Source organism: Schistocerca gregaria, chromosome 1 (assembly GCF_023897955.1).
Source record: "Schistocerca gregaria isolate iqSchGreg1 chromosome 1, iqSchGreg1.2, whole genome shotgun sequence".
NCBI lineage: Eukaryota > Metazoa > Arthropoda > Insecta > Orthoptera > Acrididae > Schistocerca > Schistocerca gregaria.
Genome location: NC_064920.1, coordinates 221,242,635 through 221,267,665, shown reverse-complemented (window position 1 = coordinate 221,267,665; position 25,031 = coordinate 221,242,635). Strand labels below are relative to the sequence as shown.

Here is a 25,031-nt window from a genome sequence, read left to right as displayed (position 1 = left end):
CAATAGATTGTTCCCTTCGAGGTGATTCATAATGTTTGAATACAGTATATGCTCCAAAACCCTACTGCAAACCGACGTCAATGATATAGGTCTGTAGTTAAATGGATTACTCCTACTACCCTTCTTGAACACTGGTGCGACCTGCGCAATTTTCCAATCTGTAGGTACAGATCTATCGGTAAGCGAGCGGTTGTATATGAGTGCTAAGTAGGGAGCTATAGTATCAGCGTAATCTGAAAGGAACCTAATCGGTATACAATCTGGACCTGAAGACTTGCCCGTATCAAGCGATTTGAGTTGCTTCGCAACCCCTAAGGTATCTACTCCTAAGAAACTCATGCTAGCAGATGTTCGTGTTTCAAATTCTGGAATATTCCATTCGTCTTCCCTGGTGAAGGAATTTCGGAAAACTGCGTTCAATAACTCCGCTTTAGCGGCAGAGTCGTCGATAACAGTACCATCGGCACTGCGCAGCGAAGGTATTGACTGCGTCTTGCCGCTTGTGTACTTTACATACGACCAGAATATCTTTGGATTTTCTACCAAATTTCGAGACAATGTTTCGTTGTGGAACCTATTAAAGGCATCTCGCATCGAAGTACGTGCCAAATTTCGCGCGTCTGTAAATTTTAGCCCATCTTCGGGATTTCGCGTTCTTCTGAACTTCGCATGCTTTTTCCGTTGCCTCTGCAACAGCGTTCGGACCTTTTTTGTGTGCCACGGGGGATCCGTTCCATCTCTTACCAATTTATGAGGTATGAATATCTCAATTGCTGTTGCTACTATATCTTTGAATTTGAGCCACATCTCGTCTACATTCGCATAGTCTGTTCGGAAGGAATGGAAATTGTCTTTTAGGAAGGCTTCTAGTGGCACTTTATCCGCTTTTTTAAATAAAATTATTTTGCGTTTGTTTCTGATGGATTTGGAAGAAATGGTACTGAGCCTAGCTACAATGACCTTGTGATCACTAATCCCTGTATCAGTCATGATGCTCTCTATCAGCTCTGGATTGTTTGTGGCTAAGAGGTCAAGTGTGTTTTCGCAACCATTTACAATTCGCGTGGGTTCGTGGACTAACTGCTCGAAATAATTTTCGGAGAAAGCATTTAGTACAATCTCGGAAGACATTTTCTGCCTACCACTGGTTTTGAACAAGTATTTTTGCCAACATACCGATGGTAGGTTGAAGTCCCCACCAACTATAACCGTATGAGTGGGGTATTTATATGTTACGAGACTCAAACTTTCTCTGAACTGTTCCGCAACTGTATCATCGGAGTCTGGGGGTCGGTAGAAGGAGCCAATTATTAACTTAATTCAGCTGTTAAGTATAACCTCCACCCATACCAATTCGCACGGAGTATCTACTTCGACTTCACTACAAGATAAACCACTACTGACAGACACAAACACTCCACCACCAATTCTGCCTAATCTATCTTTCCTGAACACCGTCTGAGACTTGTAAAAATTTCTGCAGAACTTATTTCAGGCTTTAGCCAGTTTTCTGTACCTATAACGATATCAGCTTCTGTGCTTTCTATTAGCGCTTGAAGCTCAGGGACTTTTCCAGCGCAACTACAACAATTTACAACTATAGTTCCGACTGTTCCTTGATCCAAGCACGTCCTGTAATTGCCAAGCACCCTTTGGCATTGCAGCCCATCCCGCACTTTCCCGAGGCCTTCTAACCTAAAAAACCGCCCAGTCCACGCCACACAGCCTCCGCTACCCGTGTAGCCGCCAGCTGAGTGTAGTGAACTCCTGACCTATTCAGCGGAACCCGAAACCCCACCACCCTATGGCGCAAGTCAAGGACTCTGCAGCCAATACGGTCGCAAAACCATCTGAGCCTCTGATTCAGACCCTCCACCCGGCTCTTCACCAAAGGTCCGCAGTCGGTTCTGTCAACGATGCTGCAGATGGTGAGCTCTGCCTTCATCTCATAAGCAAGACCGGCAGCCTTCACCAAATCAGATAGCCGCTGGAATCCAGAGAGAATTTCCTCAGATCCAAAGCGACACACGTCATTAGTGCCGACATGTGCCACCACCTGCAGCTGGCTGCACCCTGTGCTCTTCATGGCATCCGGAAGGACCCTTTCCACATCAGGAATGACTCCTCCCGGAATGCACACGGAGTGCACACTGGATTTCTTCCCCTCCTTAGCCGCCGTATCCCTAAGGAGCCCCATTACGTGCCTAACATTGGAGCCCCCAACTACCAGTAAGCCCACCCTCTGCGATTGCCCGGACCTTGAAGGCTGAGAATGATCCTCTGAAACAGGGCAGGCATCTGCATCTGGCTCAGCCAGAGACAGTGCCTGAAACCGGTTTGTCAGACACACCGGGGAGGCTTTCTGATCAGCCTCCGGGGACGCCTTCCGCTGCCTGCCATGCCTTGGAACGACCTCCCAATCAACCACAGGCGAGGGCTCAGCCCCACTGCGGGCAGCAACCGGGGCAACCACAGCGGCAGACCGATCTGGGGACAGACGGGACGAGGTTGACATCCCCGTGATACCCAAGTCCGGCTCCCCACAGTGGTGCCCATTGGCAACAGCCTCAAGCTGCGCGACCGAAGTCAGCGCCGATTGCAGCTGTGAGCGAAGGGATGCCAAGTCAGCCCTCATCCGAACACAGCAATTGCAGTCCCTGTCCATTCTAATCGAACATTAGGTTTAAGCAATGCATAACAATGAAAGAAAAGCTGTCAAACTTACTAAAATACAGCAGACATTTTATCCCTACTTTTTAGATGACAAAAACTCAGTCATTGTTTCTTGGAATAATGAAGACAGTCTGTTAAATGATGCATAGTTCCACCATCTTATCGTAAACATCAAATCAGCAAGTGTAGCAGTGGGCTGTTGCTCCAAATAACGTATCGCGAGGTTGAGGGCTTCTGCTGTGTCACTGTGTGGCACCAACTCTCCTTTTTCGCTTTTAGGCTCATTGTCACTTCCATCACAGCAGTCCACTTCTTCCTAGTCTTGAGTCACAGCAGAGACACAGCAGCAACTAAATTTTTCATTTTGTCCACTAGAGGAATGCTGTCATCTTGGATCAGCATTCTTAAAAATTGTTTTCTGTAAAGCAGTTTTAATGTTTGCAGTACACCCTGGTCCATCAGCTGTAGAAGTGGTGTAACATTCGGTGGCAAAAACTTCACCATAATTTCTCCATCACATAATTCCTCAATGCTGGGGTGAGATGCTGCGTTATCAATCAAAAGGATTGCACAGGGAGACAAATGATTTTCCTTAGGAAACTGCCAAACAAAGGGAACAAACTGGTCATGAAACCATTTTTTGAACAGTTTACCATCCATCCATGCTTTTTTCTGGTTGCGATAATATACGGGCAGGGACTTCATGTTGCAGTTTTTAAAAGCTCTGGACCTATCAGATTTGCCAATCAACATTAAAGGCAGCTTATGATTACCAGCAGCGTTGCTGCACACTAATAAAGTCACATGATCTTTGCACATTTTAAAACCAGGAGCATGGTCTTCTGATTTTTATGCCAGGTTTTATGTTGGCAATGCCCTAAAATTAAGGCCAGCCTTGTCAGCATTATAAATTTGTTGGGGAGAATACTTTCTCTCTTTCATCATTTTTTCAAACTCACCCAAGTAGTCCTTAGCTGCATCACGGTCAGAAGAAAGCTTCTCTCCAGTACTTGTTAGCTGACAGTTTGCATGATGTTTTTTGAATCTATACAACCAACCTGTACTTGCACTAAAAGACTCATCTCCATTCATTAGCTTGGTCAGGTAAATAGCTTTCTCCTGAACCATTGCTCCACTCAAAGGAGTTCCCCTTTCTCTTCCCTGTGTAAACCAAAGGAAAAGAGCTTCATCGACTTTATCATACTGGGACTGTTTCAAAGTCTGCCAAATTTTGAGTGTTTTTCATGACGACATTGCACAGTACTGTTCAAGCTTCACTTGGTTCTTCTTCCATTCACAAATGGTTGCTTTACTACACCCAGTTCTGTTGCCAGTTTAGATACATTCTCACGATTGTCTATCCACTACGAAGCATTCAGTTTTCTATCAGAGTTAACATTGTATGTTTCCATTTACTCATGAAGAAAATATTTACACCGCTACACCTGAACGAATAAAATACAACTATTACGTGTGCCAGCGATCGTTAACTAACGTAACCAAGCGTTTTGCATGCCAACTGGCAGTGCACTGATCTCAGACACTACAAAGGTCTCAACAATGCACAACAACAAGGGCAGAGGGTGAGATTGAGCCATTGTTCCCATACTTGTTCCCACTTGTTACCATGGTGTACCTACTTATCTGCTTGGTATACTTCATTCTAGAAACTCGTCACCGTAATTCCGGCTAATCTGAACAAATCGATAATCCAAACATGGTCCAGTCCCATTTAGTTTGGATTAACAGGACTCTGCTGTAATTTGTTTTTCTTTTTCTTTTCTCCTTCTTCTTTTTTTTATTTTTTTGTTATAGGCCAATAGTGCTTCAAGGTGATTTATGAATAGATTAAAGTTATGTGCATGTGCAAGTGCTTAGTATACATGTACTATTGTGAAGGATTTATTATGAAATACTACTTTTGTTGCTGTGCTTCCATGTGCTGCTCCAGTCAAAATTTAGGAATGTCTCTGTTCTTAAATCCATGACAATTCCTGATGAATGTGGCAACTCCTTCTTTCTCTGTTTTTGCTGTATGAAAGTGAGATGCTAACCAAAATCCTGCGACACTTATCACATCTATACCAGTGGTCACATGATGTTCTAAGAGGTAGGTTATGTCAGCTGGGTTTAATGACTCTAATTCATCAGTGCAGATGAGTAGTTTATTAATTTTACTTCTTAGTCCTCAAATATTTTCATGCAGTAAAGACAGCTGCCATTTGACACTGAGATAAAACTGTGTGGAAATAAAATTTCTGCTGGTTGCTGAAAATTTTTAACCAGCAGCTCTTTGTGTTGGTGGAGTACGCGAGAATTATGTTGTTTGGTTTCTTTCTCAAACTAAAGGTTTGTTTCAATCCTAACCTTCCTTAAAACTTTATTTCATTCTGTCCTTTCTGCTCTAAAAAAGGTGTTGAGCTGACACCTGTAACCACTGGTATTTTACCACCCATTACAGTGTCTCCCCACTCCCCTTTAAGTTTTCTCCTGTTAGTCCCTTGATACCAATAGCAGATGGATAGATAGATGTTGAATACTAGTCAAGTTGCCATCAAAGAGAAAGTCTCAAATAAATCTAAACATTTGAGCAGTGGTAAGAAATAGTTACAAAGAATACCCTAAGTGACATTCTTTGCATATGATATTAATTTCCCAAGAGCTTTCATTCCCATTTATGCAATTTAATGGAAAAGATAACTGTGGAAGTAGCGAGTTTAGGTGAGATGCAATGGTAAACAAGCAGTAAGGTGTTGCGTAGTGAGAAGACCATGAAAGATAATGACAAAGATTATAAAATGAAGTAATCATTTACCTAAAATGTGTGACAGAAAAAAATATGTATCACATGATTGTCCGATTTCATATGTGGGGTGTGAAAATGCAATTTCAAAAAAAAATTCCAGACAGTACTGGGTAGCAGAATTGATGCTTTTAAGTGAATTAATTGCTATTGTGTCATGATCCTTCTATGTATTATCATTTATGGCAAAATTTCTCTGAAAGGAGCACTATAAAGGAAATAAAATCTACTGATGTTTTCATGAATGCAACACTGCCCTGAATAATTATGAACTGAAAGGCAGCACTGTACTTTATTGTTTCAGGATGAAGAATGGCTTCAAGAAATACACTGTTTTTTTGAGGCACAAGATAATCCCAATTGTCTTTGCTGCCTAATATCTGAGAAATTGGCAGAGAAAATACAACAACTGTCTGATGATGAAATTCATAGAAACATTATGAACTTGCTGAATTTGTTTGCGGGCAAAACTTTTGATGTACCACACAATGTTGCTGTCAAAAGGTAAATTATAAAAGCAATTAATGACTTTTGTTATTACAGTCATTACTAAAAGCTGTGTCCTACATTTTCAGTAAGAAGAAAAGATTTGTGACAAATACAGGAACAGCATAATTCACAGCAACGTCTACAGAAAATGTTTTTAGATCATGTTATTTATGTTGCTGATTAACTCAAAGATAAAATGTTATGCTAGCATAAAACATACAGCCACTGATATGCCATAATTCTCATTCAGCTGCAGTCATAATGCAAATGGAACAATTTCTATTTTATTTATTTTTAATTTGTGGACTTTGCTTTTTTTTAAACTCTGGCAAAAAAAAAGCACTTCACTGAGGGATAGAATGTTCCATCATGATGCACCACACCCTATCAATAGCTGTACATTTATAAATTATGCACCAATTATTTTATTTAATTGATCAAAGACAAAAGAATCTGTGGACATAATTCCTCTCAAATTATTTGATACGTAACAGAGCAAATAATTGACTTTTGTTGCATCCTACTTACAGTTACAGAAAAGTGATGTTGACGTTGACCTTTGATGTATGTTACACATGGGTTTGATCCTACTATGAATGAATAGGGCTTCATCAGTGATTAATACTGACAAGAGTGATAGGTGATGACAAAAAGTTCATTGACAGGATTCCAGTAATATCATTTTCATAGTGATGTTAGTTTTACCACTGATGAAACTGCTGCGAGGCATGCCAATTTGTCAGCTGCTGGATTTATCATCTGAGAGATGAATTCAGATTAGGAAGTGGTCACTGGAGGGTTACAGATCATTTCCTGCTTAGCAGTGGCTTAGGGTCAAGAGCATACCATGAGGGCAACAGTGATGAAGTGCATGCTTTTCCCATCTTCTTCAAAAAACCTGTAGCTCCTGATTACAAGGGACACTGTGCAACTCTACCCTTCAGACAAGAAGGTACAGAGATTCATAACACATTGCATGAATTGAAGTTCCCAAAAGAGAGTACCAAGTTGTGGAGCAGTGTTAGAAGGCCTATGAGAGTACTGACCTGTTGACAAAATAAAAAAAAAAAAAAAATGCAACTATAGACAAAAAAAATTCTGGGTGTATTGATCACATTGCATTAGACATGGCAGTGCTTTTTCTTCAAAACACCACTGCATTACAGGGCCTTGGTCCCCACCAATATATAGTGATTGCTAAAACGGTCTTTTGGAACTTCAGTTTCACCAATAATAAAGTTCACTGCTGCCCTTTCCCCATTGAGGATCTGAATCTGGCATTGTCTGTGTACATGAGATGGCAAAAATTTGTTATAGCATGCTGCAATGCCTTAGTAAGAATGTAATGAAAATCTTTCTTGAAATTTTTAATCCAATATAAAATATGGACAATTTACCAGTCCACTGAGGGAAGCTGTATTAATTTCTCTTCTAAACTTGGGAAGGACTAAACATGCATGAGTAGCCACTGCAGTGATGCCGTAATAGTGTAGGAAAGGTGCCAGTGTGAATTGTTTCCTGCTGCACAGTTCAGAAATGAGTTGGTGGGAAGGATCCAGATGGCACAAGCTGTGAGCCAGTCATTGAAAAGAAGATGCTTGCTCAGCAACAGGGTGATCCAGTGTTCCTTGGCCACAGTTTGTCTGTGGCCATTCATGTGGACAGATAGCTTGTTGGTTGTCATACTCATGTGGAATGCAACACAATGGTTGCAGCTTACTTTCTAGGTCACATGACTGGTTACGCAGGCAGCCCTGCCTTTGGTGGGATAGGTGATGTTTGTGACAGGACTGGAATAGGTGGTGGTGGGAAGATGTATGGGACAGGTCTTGCATCTAGGTCTATTACAGGGATAAGAGCCATGAGGCAAGGGGCTGGGAGTAAGGGCATCCTTCATTTCAGTGATAGCTTTACAGCCTGTGCCATCTGCATGCTTCCCACCAACACCATCTTTTCTGAATTGCACAGGTCATAACTCTCCCTGCAATATATCCTACATTCCTGTAACTCTCCTGGCCTCCACTTCATTAGTCATTGTCCTTACCCATCTAGCCCCTTCCATGTTTCCATTCCAGCACTATACAAACCTCTATTCCACCAATGCAGCCACTCTTTAAATGTATCCTTTTCTGCACTCCCACCCGCACCCCTCTCTTCCTTGCCCTCCATCTAACCTCCTGACTGCACCTAGTTGCCCCGCTCTCCATCTTGTCCTTGCATGCTCCCAACGGCATTTTACCATCACTGATCCTCTCCCTGCCATCCCACCTCCTCTCCATCCCAGCCTCGTTCTTACCCTCACAAGGCTGCCTCTCCCATAATGCTCTGCTACTCGCAGTCTGGCTCTAGCTGGCAGAGACTGTGGTCATGTGTGTGTGAGTTGCGTTTGCTTTGAGTGTATGCATATGTTATGTTGTCTACATTTGACAAAGGCTTTGTTGGCTGAAAGCTAACTTTTGGACAGTCTTTTTATTGTATTTTTCTGGGTCTCAGCATCTCCTCTATATGGTGAGTAGCAACTATCCTTTTCATAACATTCTTACATTACATCCTAGATTTTCCAATGTTTGATTTTGCCTAGTGGCTTTTATACCATCCTAACCCAGTACTCTTTTCCTTTATTACTATTTTCTGATACATTACTATACTTAGAGTCTTTCCATCTTTCTCTTATTTCCTGTGATTCTCTTGTTGCTTAACAAACTGCATGATATTCTCTACTTACGAGCCATATTGTATTAATTGTCTTGGCCACACACAATAGGCAGCTATAAGACCACCCTGATTGTTGGTCCAGTATCTTATGTCTCACATAATATCTGCTGATATCATTAATGGTATCCCTTCATGTTGATCATTCTCCCTGTGTCAACCTCGTGTACTTTTGTGTATAATTTCCTGCGCCTTCCTGTCCCACCCCCCATCCTGTCCCCTTTCTATTCCAGTTTGCACCTATTAATTCCTCCTAATCTAGTCACTTCTGACATCCCCCTCTTGACCCATATCCTCCCACAGACCTGCAACCCACTTTACAGTTTTCTTTCTTTTTCATATTATCTCATTGTGACTTCACACCAGTTTCAGTTGGATTCAGGTTTTTTCCCCTCACCATCTGCCCACTCGCTCATATTTCATCTTGTTTCCCCTTATTTCATCTGTTTCTTCCTTTTTTGTAAATTTTTGCATGTGTTTGAATGTATTTTTGTAAATTTTTTTGGACATAATTCAATGTTATTTACATATTTTTACTCGTTTTTTTCCACTGCCATGGATCCTTGCTCCTTCTGCCTGTGTCAATACAGAAAAGTTTCCTCACCCCCAAACCAGAACCCAGTCCCACATACTCTTCCTGCGTTGTTGCTTGGCTCATGGAATCCCCCCAAATGGCCTTGCCTTACCATCAAATTACCCATCTCTGGCTGCCAGCCTTCCAGCCAATCCTTATTCCTCACCAATATAGTTCTACAAAACCACCTTGCAATACCTTCTCTGCATCTGCAAAATTCTCCTGCTATGCAGTCCCAAATTCCTGGATCCCATAACACACCCTGCCCTCCAGGAACTAAAACAACATGCACACCACCTCAAAAAACTCTCCAAGCTGTTCACTTCCTACCCCCGCCTTCGACTACCACTGTCCACCACCTCTACAACCTCTAAACCTCCCCCACATCTGCTCATAGCTGACAAACTCTGTCTTTCAGACCCACTACACTTATCCCACCCTCCAAAACTCCCTCCTACCACCACACAGAATCCAGAACCTAAACAGACCTGAAACACAGTCCTGTATCTTTCTTCCAAAAGCCTTAGCTCTGCAGAAATATCAGTCCTTTCCAAAGGCCTCTCCTTTTGCCTCACCCCTAAATTCAATCTTGCAAGATTTGTTAAAGACCTTCTCTTCTTCTTCCATTCCATACACTGAAAAACGTTTTCACCACCAACCCTACCAGTCGGCTCAACCAAAGACCAATGTTGAACCTCGCCTGACTCAGTTCATTCCTCTACTCAAACGTGATTCATCCTCGATGCCACCAACCCACTCTCTGTTAACTTCCCAGAATTTCTTAACCTCGAACCTTTCCTCATCATAATTCCCCAAATCACTCAACATAGAAACTAACCTTACATTTGCAGAAAGATACTCAATCCACCATCTAAAAACTGACCCTGACCTTGCAATCCTACCTGCTGACAAAGGCTTCACCACTGTTGATTGAACCACAAGGATTACCTGGCAGAAGATATCCACTACCTGTCAGATTCATCCACCTACGAGCCCTGCCACAGTGACCCCATTCCAGAAATCCAGCAGGATCATCAGTGTCTTCTCAGATCTTTAGTGCCATCCCAGAATCTCTCCTGTGAGTCCATCTCTGTCCTCGGCCCTACCATTTACTGTACTCTTACCTTCTCCATGCTTCCTAAAGTCCATGAACTCAACCACCCATGACGTCCCATTGTGGATGTTAGTGCACCCCCATTGAGAGAATCTCTCCTCTCGTAGACCAACACCTTCAGCCCATTACCCATAACCTATCCTCCTACATAAAAGGTACCAACCATTCTCTCCACCAACTCTTGACAGTTCCTGCCCTTTACCACCTGGTGCTCTGCTTGTCACTATTTATGCCACCTCTCTTTATGCTAACATTCCTAATGCCCACTATTAAATATTTCCTTTCCCAACACCTTATGGATTCCAAACCAGTCACCTCCTTCCTAGTCACCATGATCAACTACATCCTCACCCACAATTACTTCTCCTTTGAAAGCATTACCTATGAACACATCCAGGGTATGGCAATGGACATCCGCATGTCACCATTCTATGCCAACCCACTCATGGGCCGTCTAGAGAAATCATTCCTAAACACCCAGAACCCCAAACCCATACCTGGTTCAGATTGATTGATGACATCTTCATAATCTGGATTGAGGGTGAGGACACCCTATCCACATTCCTCCAGAACTTCAACACTGTCTCTTCCATTCACTTCATCTGGTCCTAATCAACCCGTCAAGACACCTTTCTCTATGTTGACGTCCACCTTAAAAATGGCTATATCAATACCTCCATCCATGTCAAACCTACCAACCATAAGCAATACCTCCACTTTGACAGCTGCCACCCATTCCATACCAAGAAGTCCATTCAGCTTAGCCTCCCACAGCCATGACATCTGTTGTGACAATCGGTCCTCTTGAAACATACTGAGGGTTTCAGTGAGGCCTTTACAGAACGTGATTACCCTCCCAACCTTTTACAAAAACAGATCTCCCATGCCTTATCTATCCAGTCACCTCCCAAAGCCCCATCATCCAGCCACAAGGGGAATTCCCCTCATGACCCATCACCACCCAGGACTGGAGTAACCAGGGTTTTAACTACCTCTTGTCATGCCCTGAGATGAGAAATGTTCTTCCTACCCTTCCCGCTCCTCCCAACAGTGATATTCTGCCGCCCACTGGATCTACACAATATCCTCGATCATCCCTACACAACCCCTGCTCCCAGCCCCTTGCCTCATGGCTCATAACCCTGTAATAGGCCTAGATGCAAGACCTGTTCTATACATCCTTTCACCACCACCTACTCCACTCCTTTCACAAGCATCACCTATCCCATCAAAGGCAGAGCTTTCTGTGAAACCATTCGTTTGATCTACAAGGTAAGCTGGAACTGAAATGCTGCATTCTATGTGGGCATGACAACCAACAAGATGTCTGTCTGCGTGAATGGCCACAGAGAAACTGTGACAAAGAAACAACTGGTTCACCCTGTTTTTGAGCACGCCGCCCAACACAACATCCTGCATTTCAATCACTGGTTCAGGGAGCAGCCTGTGTCATCTGAATCCTTCCCACCAACTCCAGCTTTTCTGAATTGCACAAATGGGAACTCTCCCTGCAATATATCTTATGTTCTCGTAACCACCCTGGCCTGAATATTCATTAGTCATTGTCTTTACCCATCTAGCCCCTTACCTGTTCCGATCCCAACACTACACAGTCCTGTATTCCGCCAGTGCAACAAGTCTTTTTACTTCTCTCCTTTTCTGCAACCACTGCCCTTCCTTTCACCTCCACCATCTGTCTGACCTTCTAACTGCACCTAGCTCCCCACCTCATCACTACATACTCCCAGCAATACTTTACCGTCTCCAACTCCTACCCTGCTATCTCTCCCCTACCCTGCCTTCTCTTTACCACCATCCAGCTGCCTCTTCCATAATGGCCTGCTGCTCTCAATCTGGCTCTAGCTTCCAGACTGTGGTCATGTGTGTGTGAGATGTGTTTGCATTCAGTGTGTGTGTTTGTATGTGTGTATGTTGTCTGCTTTTGACAAGGGCCTTGTTGACCGAAAGCTAGCTTTCTGACAGTTTTTTTTTGTTATACCTTTCTGTGACTTAGCATCTCCACTATATGGTGAGTAGCAACTATCCTTTTCATTATATTGTTACAGTCCTTTTTGGATTTTCCATTCTTTGAAAGAGGGGAACCCACATAAATGTAGAATTGAAACAATGCATGAAATTGCATGATGTGAGGTTACAGCAAGTGACTGTAGATGACCATATGTACTTATGTAAGTGCCGATCTCCATCAGAGGGTACACCCTTTGTATCCTCTGGTTGTGCTGTATGTGTGGAGCTAATGTGAACTGTGTCTACATGCAGATCATAGTGCCTCAGATTCCATATCAGTACTGTGGCTTGGTTAGAAATCTGAATCACTGTAATGTACAACAGTTAGTGCTTTAAAGTACATTGCATGTAGGACATAGGAAGCTCAACAGCAGTCTTAGCTTGAGTAACAGTCTGACCATCAGGAACCCAGTGAAGGTTTTGAATCTTGATTTGCTGATTTGAGCTTTTTTTTGCTCTTGGTCAAGTTAAGCCCTTTCAGTGTGTGAATTGGCAGTTTTCAGTGGTATTCAAAGAGTAGTATTCAATTTTCATGGGCTCCTTTTTGTTCAATTGTGAGAATTTTCTGCACCAGTTTCACAAACACTTTTCTCATGTTAAACTGTTACATAAAATTTTCATTTCATGTTCTTTGTCAGTTCCTACAGTTTTGGCAAACAATTGAATACTCAACTGATGGTCAGATCAAATCAAATTTCTTACTTTTTTGATATTTTCATCCATTTTTTATTTTTATTTTTTTATTTTAAAAGATGTCTCGGGCATGAATCATCTTCAATATCTTCTGACCAATTTTTGAAATGCTTGAACTACTGGAAAACTCATGTACATAAGTTAAGAGTCCTCACCATACTGTTCTGTTAGTAGAAGATCAGATTCAGTAGTAGTTCTTCCAAGTTTCATGTTAAACTTCATGGCAGTTTGTTGCTCTGTTATTCCACTTATCATTTTTCCTGCAAAATAAAGTAACAGCTCTTACGCAATCAAAGGCCATAGCCACACTGATTTATCTTACACCCCAAGCATTTGTATATAGTATTAATGGTGACCCCCCCCCCCCCCCCCCCCCCCAATGAACCATGGACCTTGCCGCTGGTGGTGTGATGACCTCAACCCACAGGAAAAATAATTATCAAAATCTTAACTGTGAAGTCATCCAAAATTCTACTTGGAAAACCACACTCTTTGTTATACTTCTCAATTGGTCACGATCCCACTTTGTTTATGAACTAAAAACTCTAATATTCATGAGAAACTGCTCTGAAATTAATCTGAACTGACAAAATTGTGTATATATTCTCTGAAACTTCAGAGATATCTAAGACAATATCTGAAACGAATTAGAAAAAGTGACAAAATTTCGTGATTCACACACAATACTGTTAACAATCACATGAACACTGGGGGGGGGGGGGGGGGGGGGGGGGGTTCACCATACATCTACCCACTTTTGAGTGTAACCAGTGTCTCTTAATACTACGACTCGTAGCAATACAATATCAAAAACTTTTATTACTGGGTAAACAGTCCCTACGTGATTTGACAGCTGATATTTATAATTCCCTCTCACGTCAGGAAAAGCACCAATTCGCGAATAGCAGCTTTTACATTATTGGTCAGAACTTAAGCAATTATGGCGGTCGCCGTAATTTTCGCGCGAAGCCATATTTCACGACAAAATACTCTTATTAGTCACTGTCATATATCTAGTCTCATAACAATACATAAAACTACATAAAATTACTACAATAATTTTGACATGCAAGGAGAATTAGTCCTAATGAGAGGAAGAAGTTTATATTACTGGTGTTTCAACAATGACTACCAGGCAACTTTTAATTCACTGATTGTAATTTTATTTTCATTAGCAGAAAGCAAACAAACTAAACAAAGATTTTAATTCCATAGAGTCTGTAATTATTATACTTTTAATAGAGAAAGAAAGTTTCTAGGTCAGGGGATAGCGTTCAGCAAAATCACTTAACTTTTTGTTGCATACGAAGCGTTGCGTTAGGCAGCATGATGTCGGTGGGTTACAATGATGAGAGAAGGATACAGACAGTTCCGCTGGTTAATCTTCTCTGGTGAAATGCAAATAAAGTTCCGGCACAGCTGTATCATTAACCCTGTGGTGATTAACAAACCACAAGACGCCAGTATACGAACGTTGTTGACATGTCCTCTCTTTCAAAGTACATGATGTAGACATTGTTCATTTTTACACTTTATGCACTGTCCGTGACGCTATCGTCCACAATTACAAGGTTCGTCACATTCATATAGTCTTAGCCGCAAATACACAGTTCATAGAATTGTTCATGTATGTGAAGCACACCGTAAACAATGTCCACTCTGTTCTCGCATTTCAAACTTCGACAATGTCACTGGAAGCCATTTATATTGCACAGTTAATTAGTCTTCACTTTCATGGCTTGATAGAATGTGACATACAACAGTTCCACCACCCAAAACCAATACCAGCATAGTTCATTCAAATAAAGGCACAGTTCACGTCCGCCACAACAAAGTAATGTTAGGGGCACTTTTACAGACCGGTTTATTTGCTCTTAAAGTTCGCTTGCGATGGCATTACATACCTCAGTGGTAAAGAGAATTAACAATCTGATAGTTCGGTATCACTGTCCATACAATTACGTATGCTTTTCATGGAACACAGTACTATTTTTCCCACGCACGCTTCACAGACGCCATCCACCATCCCCTCTACTACGCAACAACCTTTCGGCTCTCGATATCACTACCGCTGTCCCCTGTTTATAGATGTTATATCGTTATCGTAAATTACATAAACCTTTATAAATGTTATTGACTGCATTTTTCACAATTAATAATATTCCAAAAGACAACTTTACAAACTTTACCACAGGTACAAAGCAAGAATCATATTTATCCATTGGCAAACGAAATAATCACAATTACATTTAAAAACCACAGTAGAATGTTACATAATCACAGTTAGAAATGCCCGTATGAACAAAAGAAAAAGAATAGAAATCTAAAGAAAATCACGAAAAAAAATTATATTCGTAATTAGCAATGCCTTCACAGTGAGGAGGCTTGCGTGCCTCAGCGATACAGATGGCCGTACCGTAGGTAAAAGCGCAACGGAGGGGTATCTGTTGAGAGGCCAGACAAACGTGTGGTTCCTAAAGAGGGGCAGCAGCCTTTTCAGTAGTTGCAGGGGCAACAGTCTGGATGATTGACTGACCTGGCCCTGTAATAATAACGAAAGCGGCCTTGCTGTGCTGGTACTGTGAACGGCTGAAAGCAAGGGGAGACTACAGCCATAATTTTTCTCGAGGGCATGCAGCTTTACTGTATGGTTAACTGATGATGGCGTCCTCTTGGGTAAAATATTCCAGAGATAAAGTAGTCCCCCATTCAGATCTCCGGCCGGGGGCTACTCAAGAGGATGCCGTTATCAGGAGAAAGAAAACTGGCGTTCTACAGATCGGAGCATGGAATGTCAGATCCCTTAATCGGGCAGGTAGGTTAGAAAATTTAAAAAGGGAAATGGATAGGTTAAAGTTAGATATAGTGGGAATTAGTGAAGTTCTGTGGCAGGAGGAACAAGACTGTTGGTGAGGTGAATACAGGGTTGTAAATACAAAATCAAATAGGGGTAATGCAGGAGTAGGTTTAATAATGAATAACAAAATAAGAGTGCAGGTAAGCTACTACAAACAGCATAGTCAACGCATTATTGTGGCCAAGATAGACACAAAGCCCATGCCTACTACAGTAGTACAAGTTTATATGCCAACTAGCTCTGCAGATGATGAAGCAATTGATGAAATGTATGATGAGATAAAAGAAATTATTCAGGTAGTGAAGAGGGATGAAAATTTAATAGTAATGGGTGACTGGAATCTGAGAGTAGGAAAAGGGAGAGAAGGAAACATAGTAGGTGAATAAGGATTGGGAGAAAGAAATGAAAGAGGAAGCCGCCTGGTAGAATTTTGCACAGAGCACAACTTAATCATAGCTAACACTTGGTTTAAGAATCATGAAAGGAGGTTGTATACATGGAAGAACCCTGGAGATACTAAAAGATATCAGTTAGATTATATAATGGTAAGACAGAGATTTAGGAACCAGGTTTTAAATTGTAAGACATTTCCAGGGGCAGATATGGATTCTGAGCACAATGTATTGGTTATGAACTGTAGATTAAAACTGAAGAAACTGCAAAAAGGTGGGAATTTAAGGAGATGGGACCTGGATAAACTGACTAAAACAGAGGTTGTACAGAGTTTCAGGGAGAGCATAAGGGAACAATTGACAGCAAAGGGGGAAAGAAGTACAGTAGAAGAAGAATGAGTAGCTCTGAGGGATGAAGTAGTGAAGGCAGCAGAGGATCATGTAGGTAAAAAGACAAGGGCTAGTAGAACTCCTTGGGTAACAGAAGAAATATTGAATTTAATTGATGGAAGGAGAAAATATAAGAATGCAGTAAATGAAGCAGACAAAAAGGAATACAAACATCTTAAAAATGAGATCAACAGGAAGTGCAAAATGGCTAAGCTGGGATGGCTAGAGGACAAATGTAAGGATGTAGAAGCTTATCTCACTAGGGGTAAGATAGATACTGCCTACAGGAAAATTAAAGAGACCTTTGGAGAAAAGAGAACCACTTGTACGAATATCAAGAGCTCAGATGGAAACCCAGTTCTAACCAAAGAAGGGAAAGCAGAAAGGTGGAAGGAGTATGTAGAGGATCTATACAAGGGCGATGTACTTGAGGACAATATTATGGAAATGGAAAAGGATGTAGATGAAGATGAAATGGGAGATATGATGCTGCGTGAAGAGTTTGACAAAGCACTGAAAGATCTGAGTCGAAACAAGGTCCCGGGAGTAGACAGCATTCCATTAGAACTACTGACGGCCTTGGGAGAGCCAGTCCTGACAAAACTCTACCATCTGGCGAGAAAGATGTATGAGACAGGCGAAATACCCTCAGACTTCAAGAAGAATATAATAATTCTAATCCCAAAGAAAGCAGGTGTTGACAGATGTGAAAATTACCAAACTATCAGTTTAATAAGTCACAGCTGCAAAATACTAACACGAATTCTTTACAGACGAATGGAAAAACTGGTAGAAGCCGACCTCAGGGAAGATCAGTTTGGATTCCATGGAAACGTTGGAACACATGAGGCAATACTGAGCTTACGACTTATTTTAGAAGAAAGATTAAGGAAAGGCAAACCTACGTTTCTAGCATTTGTAGACTTAGAGAAAACTTTTGACAATGTTGACTGGAATACTCTCTTTCAAATTCTGAAGGTGTGAGGGTGAAATCTAGGGAGCGAAAGACTATTTACAGTTTGTACAGAAACCAAATGGCAGTTATAAGAGTCGACGGGCATGAAAGGGAAGCAGTGGTTGGGAAGGGAGTGAGACAGGGTTGTAGCCTCTTCCCGATGCTATTCAATCTGTATATTGAGCAAGCAGTGAAGGAAAGAAAAGAAAAATTCGGGGTAGGTATTAAAATCCATGGAGAAGAAATAAAAACTTTGAGATTTGTCGATGACATTGTAATTCTGTCAGAGACAGCAAAGGACTTGGAAGAGCAGTTGAACGGAATGGACAGTGTCTTGAAAGGAGGATATAAGATGAACATAAGCAAAAGCAAAATGAGGATAATGGAATGTAGTCGAATTAAGTTGGGCGATGCTGAGGGAATTAGATTAGGAAATGAGACACTTAAACTAGTAAAGCAGTTTTGCTATTTGGGTGCAAAATAACTGATGATGGTCGAAGTAGCGAAGATATAAAATGTAGACTGGCAATTGCAAGGAAAGCATTTCTGAAGAAGAGAAATTTGTTAACATCGAGTATAGATTTAAGTGTCAGGAAGTCATTTCTGAAAGTATTCGTATGGAGTGTAGCCATGTATGGAAGTGAAACATGGACGATAAATAGCTTGAACAGGAAGAGAATAGAAGCTTTCGAAATGTGGTGCTACAGAAGAATGCTGAAGATTAGATGGGTAGATCACGTAACTAAGAAGGAGGTATTGAATAGAATTGGGGAGAAGAGAAGTTTGTGGCACAACTTGACTAGAAGAAGGGATCGGTTGATAGGACATGTTCTGAGGCATCAAGGGATCACCAATTTAGTACTGGAGGGCAGAGTGGAGGGTAAAAATCGTAGAGGGAGACCAAGAGATGAATACACTATGCAGATTCAGAAGGATGTAGGTTGCAGTAGGTACTGGGAGATGAAGAAACTTGCACAGGATAGGGTAGCATGGAGAGCTGCATCAAACCAGTCTCAGGACTGAAGACCACAACAACAACAACAACAACATTAATGGTGAATATTAATATCACATCTTTGCTTCTTAAGATGCCCAGGGTTCTTCAGATTTCATGAATTTTAGAGGCAGAAGCACTCTATGTGTGATTTTTTGTGTTTGTTTTTAATTTGTACTGCAACTTTAACATTATGCCTATAGATGGCTTCAATGTAGAGCAACTCACTTGACTGCTTTGTGGGTTCCCATGGTGGTGTCTTTATGGTTCACCTGTCACAAAGCTTCTCACTGTGCTGTGTTATATGTGATCTTAACGGAACTGGAGCAGATGAACTATTGCTCAAGGTAGAAGCTTTTCATCTGATTCTCTTAGCACTCTTCAGGTCCTTCAACAAATGAACCAAGCAGACAAGTTGATTCAGAACATTATACACTCGCTATTCTTCTAAAACATCAGGGGAAGAAGATTGCATTCTTTAGGGTATTGATGCACATAGGAATGAGGAGAAATGAGCAGAATGATACAGCAGAAAATGAGGCCTGTATGGATGATGATGAAGTGAAGAATGTACTGTTCTTCTGTGGTGTTGAGTCAGAAGACCATGCACCAATGTAGGAAATAGTTTAGAAAGTTAACAGAGAATAAGCTATAGATAGTGAATGAGGCCTGTATGGATGATGATGAAGTGAAGAATGTACTGTTCTTCTGTGGTGTTGAGTCAGAAGACCATGCACCAATGTAGGAAATAGTTTAGAAAGTTAACAGAGAATAAGCTATAGATAGTGACATCTCAGCTATGTGACCACCTTTCTCCTTCTGCTCACAACATGGGCTGAAGTCATATTCATTCATCCCCGTACAAGACAGTTTTTCCAGCTATGGATTTTTGACCATTTCTGATGCCTGTATGGACAAATTTCTGCACCAAACACTTTACTAGAGTGCATTTTATGTTTTGTGGAAAGCACATCAATAGATGTAACTGAGACCCTTTCTCAATTTTAGTGTGTAATGAGGAAATTGTCATGTGCAATTTTTAATTTTGTATATAGTTTGCACTCGGCCTTACCGCAGTGGATTCACTGGTTCCCATAAGATCACTGACATTAAGCACTGTCGGGCTTGGCCAGCACTTGGATGGGTGACCATCCAGGCCGCCATGCACTGTTGCCATTTTTCAGGGTGCACTCAGCCTTGTGATGCCAATTGAGGAGCTACTCGACCGATTAGTAGCAGCTTTGGTCAAGCATACCATCGTAATTACCAGGAGAGCGGTGTGCTAACCACATGCCCCTCCTATCCGCATCCTCATCTGAGGATGACACAGCAGTCGGATGGTCCCGGTAGCCCACTTGTGGCCTGAAGATGGAATGCTTTATTTTATATATGTAGTTTGCACTGAATCCTGACCTTATATGCTGTCAGTTGTAAAGGTCAATTATGTAAAACTGTTCGTCTTAGATTGTCACAGAAGTGATCTCAGATCATGCTGCATTGCATATTTTGTATACCAAACAAGATGTGCACCACAAATACCATGAGAGGCCACCACTACACAGACACAACCATTCAACTGGTATCTCTCAGCTCCCTGCAGCAGCCTCCAGAGGGCACTCATAAACACAGACCTCTTCCTGCTCCCATGCCACTTCTTCCAGTGTATCATGTACATTCACTGATCTTGTGGACAGCCAGTAGGGAACACTGTCATCCACAGACTACATCGCTTCCATCTTGTGTGGGCGAACCTGGATATTCTTCCATTGACAGGCTCAAAAACGTGATGCAACATGGACACTCAGACAGTTCTGCACCAGTGTCTACAGTTATCTCAGATAGTACTCTGAAGATCCCCTTCCAATGCAACAGTTTCATGGAGAACTACAGCCAGTAACAGGATGTCTACAAACATTACTATTAGTGATACTTATAATATACAGGGTGTCGCAGGAGGAATGGTCAGGATTCAGAGATATGAAAATAGTACTCATTTGAAGCAAAAGCTTCAGATGCATGTATGCCCTATTCTGAATGCTTACTGAGATGGAACACTCTTAATGTACATTGTTATTTTTGGAACTTTTGGCTATACACACAACGGGTTGAATCATACCTGTGGCTCAAAGAGTCTTAAATAATTGAACCCAGTATATTGTCCTCGATGGTGAGGGTTTGTCAGAGACAAGGGAACTGTCAGGAGTGCCCCAGGGAAGTGATAGGACTGCTGTTGTTCTTTATATACAAAAATGATTTGGCAGATAGGGCGAGCAGCAATCTGCAGTTGTTTGCTGATGATGCTGTGGTGAACGATAAGGTGTTGAAGCTGACTGACTGCAGGAAGATACAGGAAAGTTGGCGTGATGAATGACAGCTAGCCCTGAATGTGGAAAAATGTAAGTGAGTAAGAAGATCAACACAGTATTACTATTTTTCTGCTTGATGCAGTCATGTCATTTAAATATCTGTGCGTAATGTTGCAAAGCAATATGAGATATAACGAGTGTCTGAGAACTGTGGTAGGGAAGGTGAATGATTGATGTCGGTTTATTGGGACAATTTTAGGAAAGAGTGGTTTATCTGTAAAGGAGACTGCATATAGGACACTGGTGAAACCTGCTCGAGTATTTGGGATCCATACCATGTCGGATTGGTGGAGGACATCGAAGCAATTCAGAGGCGGGCTGCCAGATTTGTTACCGGTAGGTTAGAACAACACATAAGTGTTACAGAGATGCTTCGGGAACTCAAATGGGAATCCCTGAAGGGAAGGTGACATTCTTTTTGAGAAACACTATTGAGAAAATTTAGGAAAACAGCATTTGAAGATGATTGCTGAATGATTCTACTGCTGCCAACATACATTGCACCTAAGGACCACAAAGATAAAATACAAAAAATTAGGGCTCTTGCAGAGGCATATAGACAATTCTTTTTCCCTTGCTCTATTTGCAAGTGGAACAGAAAAGGAAATGACTAGTAATGATACATGGTACTCTCCACCATGCACTGTATGGTGGATTGCAAAATATGTATGTAGATGTAGATGTAGAAACAGAATGGAAAATGTTTTGCTGAAGAATTCAGACAATGTTGAAAAGCTTTAAATTGCAGGAATCACAAAGGGAGTCACACAGTGTTCAATTTTGGATCTACTCCTATTCCTATGGCAGAAAGACATTCTCAGCAATAGATTAAAAGCAAGAGGTAGGTTGGGCTAGAATAAAATGTCAAAGAGATTGGGCGAGTAAAACACGTATAAACATGCCACTAGCCCAAAAACAAATTTACATTGACAGTGTTCTATAGGGCATGTGTATATATGAAGTTTTTTGCTTCAGATGACTGTTACTGTAATATCCCTGAATGGTGATTATCCCTTCTGAGACATTCTGGATAGACTGCCAAGAGATGGCAAAATTACTTAGGTACCATAGTGATAAGTTTAGGACATCAATTGTCAGGCATCAAATTGTATGAAAGTTAGGTACCACTTGGTAACATACCCTCAATAAATGTTAGCTCTTATTTCTTATTGTGTTGCCACATATTTGTTATAGTGCCACCCAATCAGACAAGTGTTCGATAATCATAGGGTGCAATCATCACCATTAAGGAACTGCAGCAGGGAAACATTTTTCTGCTTGTGTGAATGTTTGGACTGAATTAAGAGTAGCATTCAGTTACTACATCCACAAAAATATAAACATTAATCTCAGATTACATTGTCATGAACTGGGATCATCTTTGACTGGCAAAGTTTCATTAATCAAGTGAAATGCTGTTGCAAGATGTAGTTTATCAATTGTGTTATTATGTAAATATGTGAAGGTACCTTTTCACAAAAAATTACATTAATGTTTAAGTCATCTTATTATCCATAGTTTTATATGAGTGAAATTGTGTAAACCATCTTTTGACATGTCTCCGGTACTCTAATCAAGTGATTAGCTTATGTATGTTATGAGACAAATCACAATTAAAAATTCACTTCACAATATAGTGACACTACGAAGGAACAGATTTTGTTTAGCATAAATACAAATAGAAAAGATTTAAATAGTAAATAAGTTATTGTAAACACTCCCACACTGCTGAAGTCCAAAACAATTTTTTTGGTCTGTAAGGTTAGAATGAGGAGAATGCTGGCAACAAAAGTAATGAGCACAGATAATAATTGCTCCCTTAGAAATTATTGAAGACAACTTGTAATTAAGTGAAGAAGTTTATAGGTATTTCATTGACTCTTAGTAGCAAAGTAAGAAAGGGAAATTTGTGCTATATGCAGTGAATAGTCAAGTGTAGGGTGATTGACAGCAGCCAATAATGTCTGAATGTCTCTTCCAAATCTGTCTCTAAGTTTGAATAGAAGTAACTACACAATTAATTTTAAATTTTTCACTACCAAGTGTGTGCTTTTAAACTGCTATGACAACTACACAACCATTGATAAACAGAAATAATAACCACATTTAAGTCAATTAGCAAAGTCAGGCTTCTTGGCTGATAACCAATTTAAGATGTTCCTTGATAGCTCAGTGGTAACATGCTAGATGATAATGTCAGAGTTGTGTGGTTTGACTCTAGGTCAGACCTAAGCCTTTTTTTTTACCTTTGGCAATATTTTTTAATGTGCAAAATGCTGACTTTCATAGTGTTTTTGAGTTCATATTAAATTATAAGTCCCTATATATCTGGGTGGGTAATTTTTTTCAAAGATCTGAGGAAGCCAAATGTATACCACCTTTAATAGGTACCTGCCCAGTCAGTCCTATGATGATCAAACCGATTTCCATGTTGATTACATCCATAAATAAGCACACAATGGAAGTGTATACCTATGCTATTTCCCTGTCAATTTTTTTCTTTAGCATTGAATAACAGTGGCTTTCAAACCTATTAAGTATTGAAACTTTCATCCACAGAGAAATTACCTAACCTCATGGTTAGTGGTCTACAATATGTATGCTCAGCAAACATCTGATAGCCTAACACAACACCACAGTCATCTACAGTTTGTCTTCAGAGTCAAACTGTCCGCACCATCAAATAGTAATGTCAGGTGGCTGTGAATTATCAGCTGCTAAATAATGTGTTCTGTATGTTTACAATACTGTTTATAAAGAAGTTATGTCAACTCTATGTTTTGAAGCCACACCACGTGAATACCCTACTTGCTGTTTCCTAGTGTTGTGCGCCATTGTGTTGCGCAGCATTCTGTATTCAAGAGCCTTACTCACAGATAATTATATTGTTTAATTTTTTTGCCGTATGGATACTTAACTATTTCAATGTTTTTTGTCTGTGGAATAGTTTTTTGAAGAAATGTAGGAAGTTTGATCCTCTTATTTTCCTCCATCTTAAATAATAAATAATGTTTGTGTAAGGTATACTGTTAATATCAGCAGTCAAAGCGCAATAGTTGTTGATAGCTGATTCAGCTGTCTTGCCATGTATGTATAGGGTTAAATGAGATTAATGCTGAATCTTATTCATTTGATCAAGGTTTAATGTATGAACTGGATTAATTTTTGCTGTGTTGCTGTAAAGACCTCAATGTTGACACCCTAAAATCTAACATCATTATCTGATTAAAAAGTTTTTTATTAAGTTTCAAAAGTTCACTAATAAGTTAGTGGAGTGATGGTCTCTCCTGATGTCATGCAGAGAATAGAAAAAGCTTTTACAATTTGTGAAATAATCATAAAATAGTTTCCAGTGCTGCAGGAAAATGTTTACTTTATTATAATTCCAGTCTTGGACCACAATGTTTATTTGTAGCTAGCATTTGTAACCAGGTACAAATAAACATTGTGGTCCAAAATGAATTTAAAAAAATCAAAAATCCTTTATTATTATTGAAATGGAAAAAGCCTCTCAAACAATTAAATTCAGCTACTTTTGTTCGTTGTATAATTGCTAATCTAGAAAACAAATGAGTTAATCTCTCGACAAATTTTGCGTATTTATACTCAATAATCTCTTATGGAGGTAACTCACCACTTACAAAGAAAGTATTGATTGCACAACAGCAAGCAGTAAGAAACCAGTGTGCTAGCCATTGTGCCATCTCACTCGGTTCTCTTCCATGAAGCAACTCCACTGTTATAATATAATGACAAGGCTGAGCATACCACATTCCAGTTCTCTCAAGAAAGAAAACTCCATGGTAGAACCATGATTTGAACCTAGCTCCTTAGCATTGCAGTCAGACATGCTGATCACTCACCTATGGAGGCAGAGAGATAGAGTTGCAAGAATGGAATCAGTACTATTTGGCACAACAAATTTTGATAAGGATATTACAACTTAGTGAAGAGACATTTATTAATACATAGTTTAGATAATGGTGTAATG

General features: G+C 40.6%; 1 protein-coding gene across 4 annotated transcripts in view; it reads left to right on the top strand.

Moving 5' to 3' along the window:
- The window catches only part of LOC126337850 (uncharacterized), a 152,543-nt gene that overhangs the window by 56,368 nt on the left and 71,144 nt on the right, over window positions 1-25,031 (top strand). For all 4 annotated transcript variants that reach the window (XM_050001503.1, XM_050001505.1, XM_050001506.1 and 1 more), the window contains exon 7: window positions 5,781-5,980. In XM_050001503.1, the coding sequence (XP_049857460.1) occupies window positions 5,781-5,980 (200 nt within the window). The remainder of the gene's footprint in view (window positions 1-5,780; window positions 5,981-25,031) is intronic.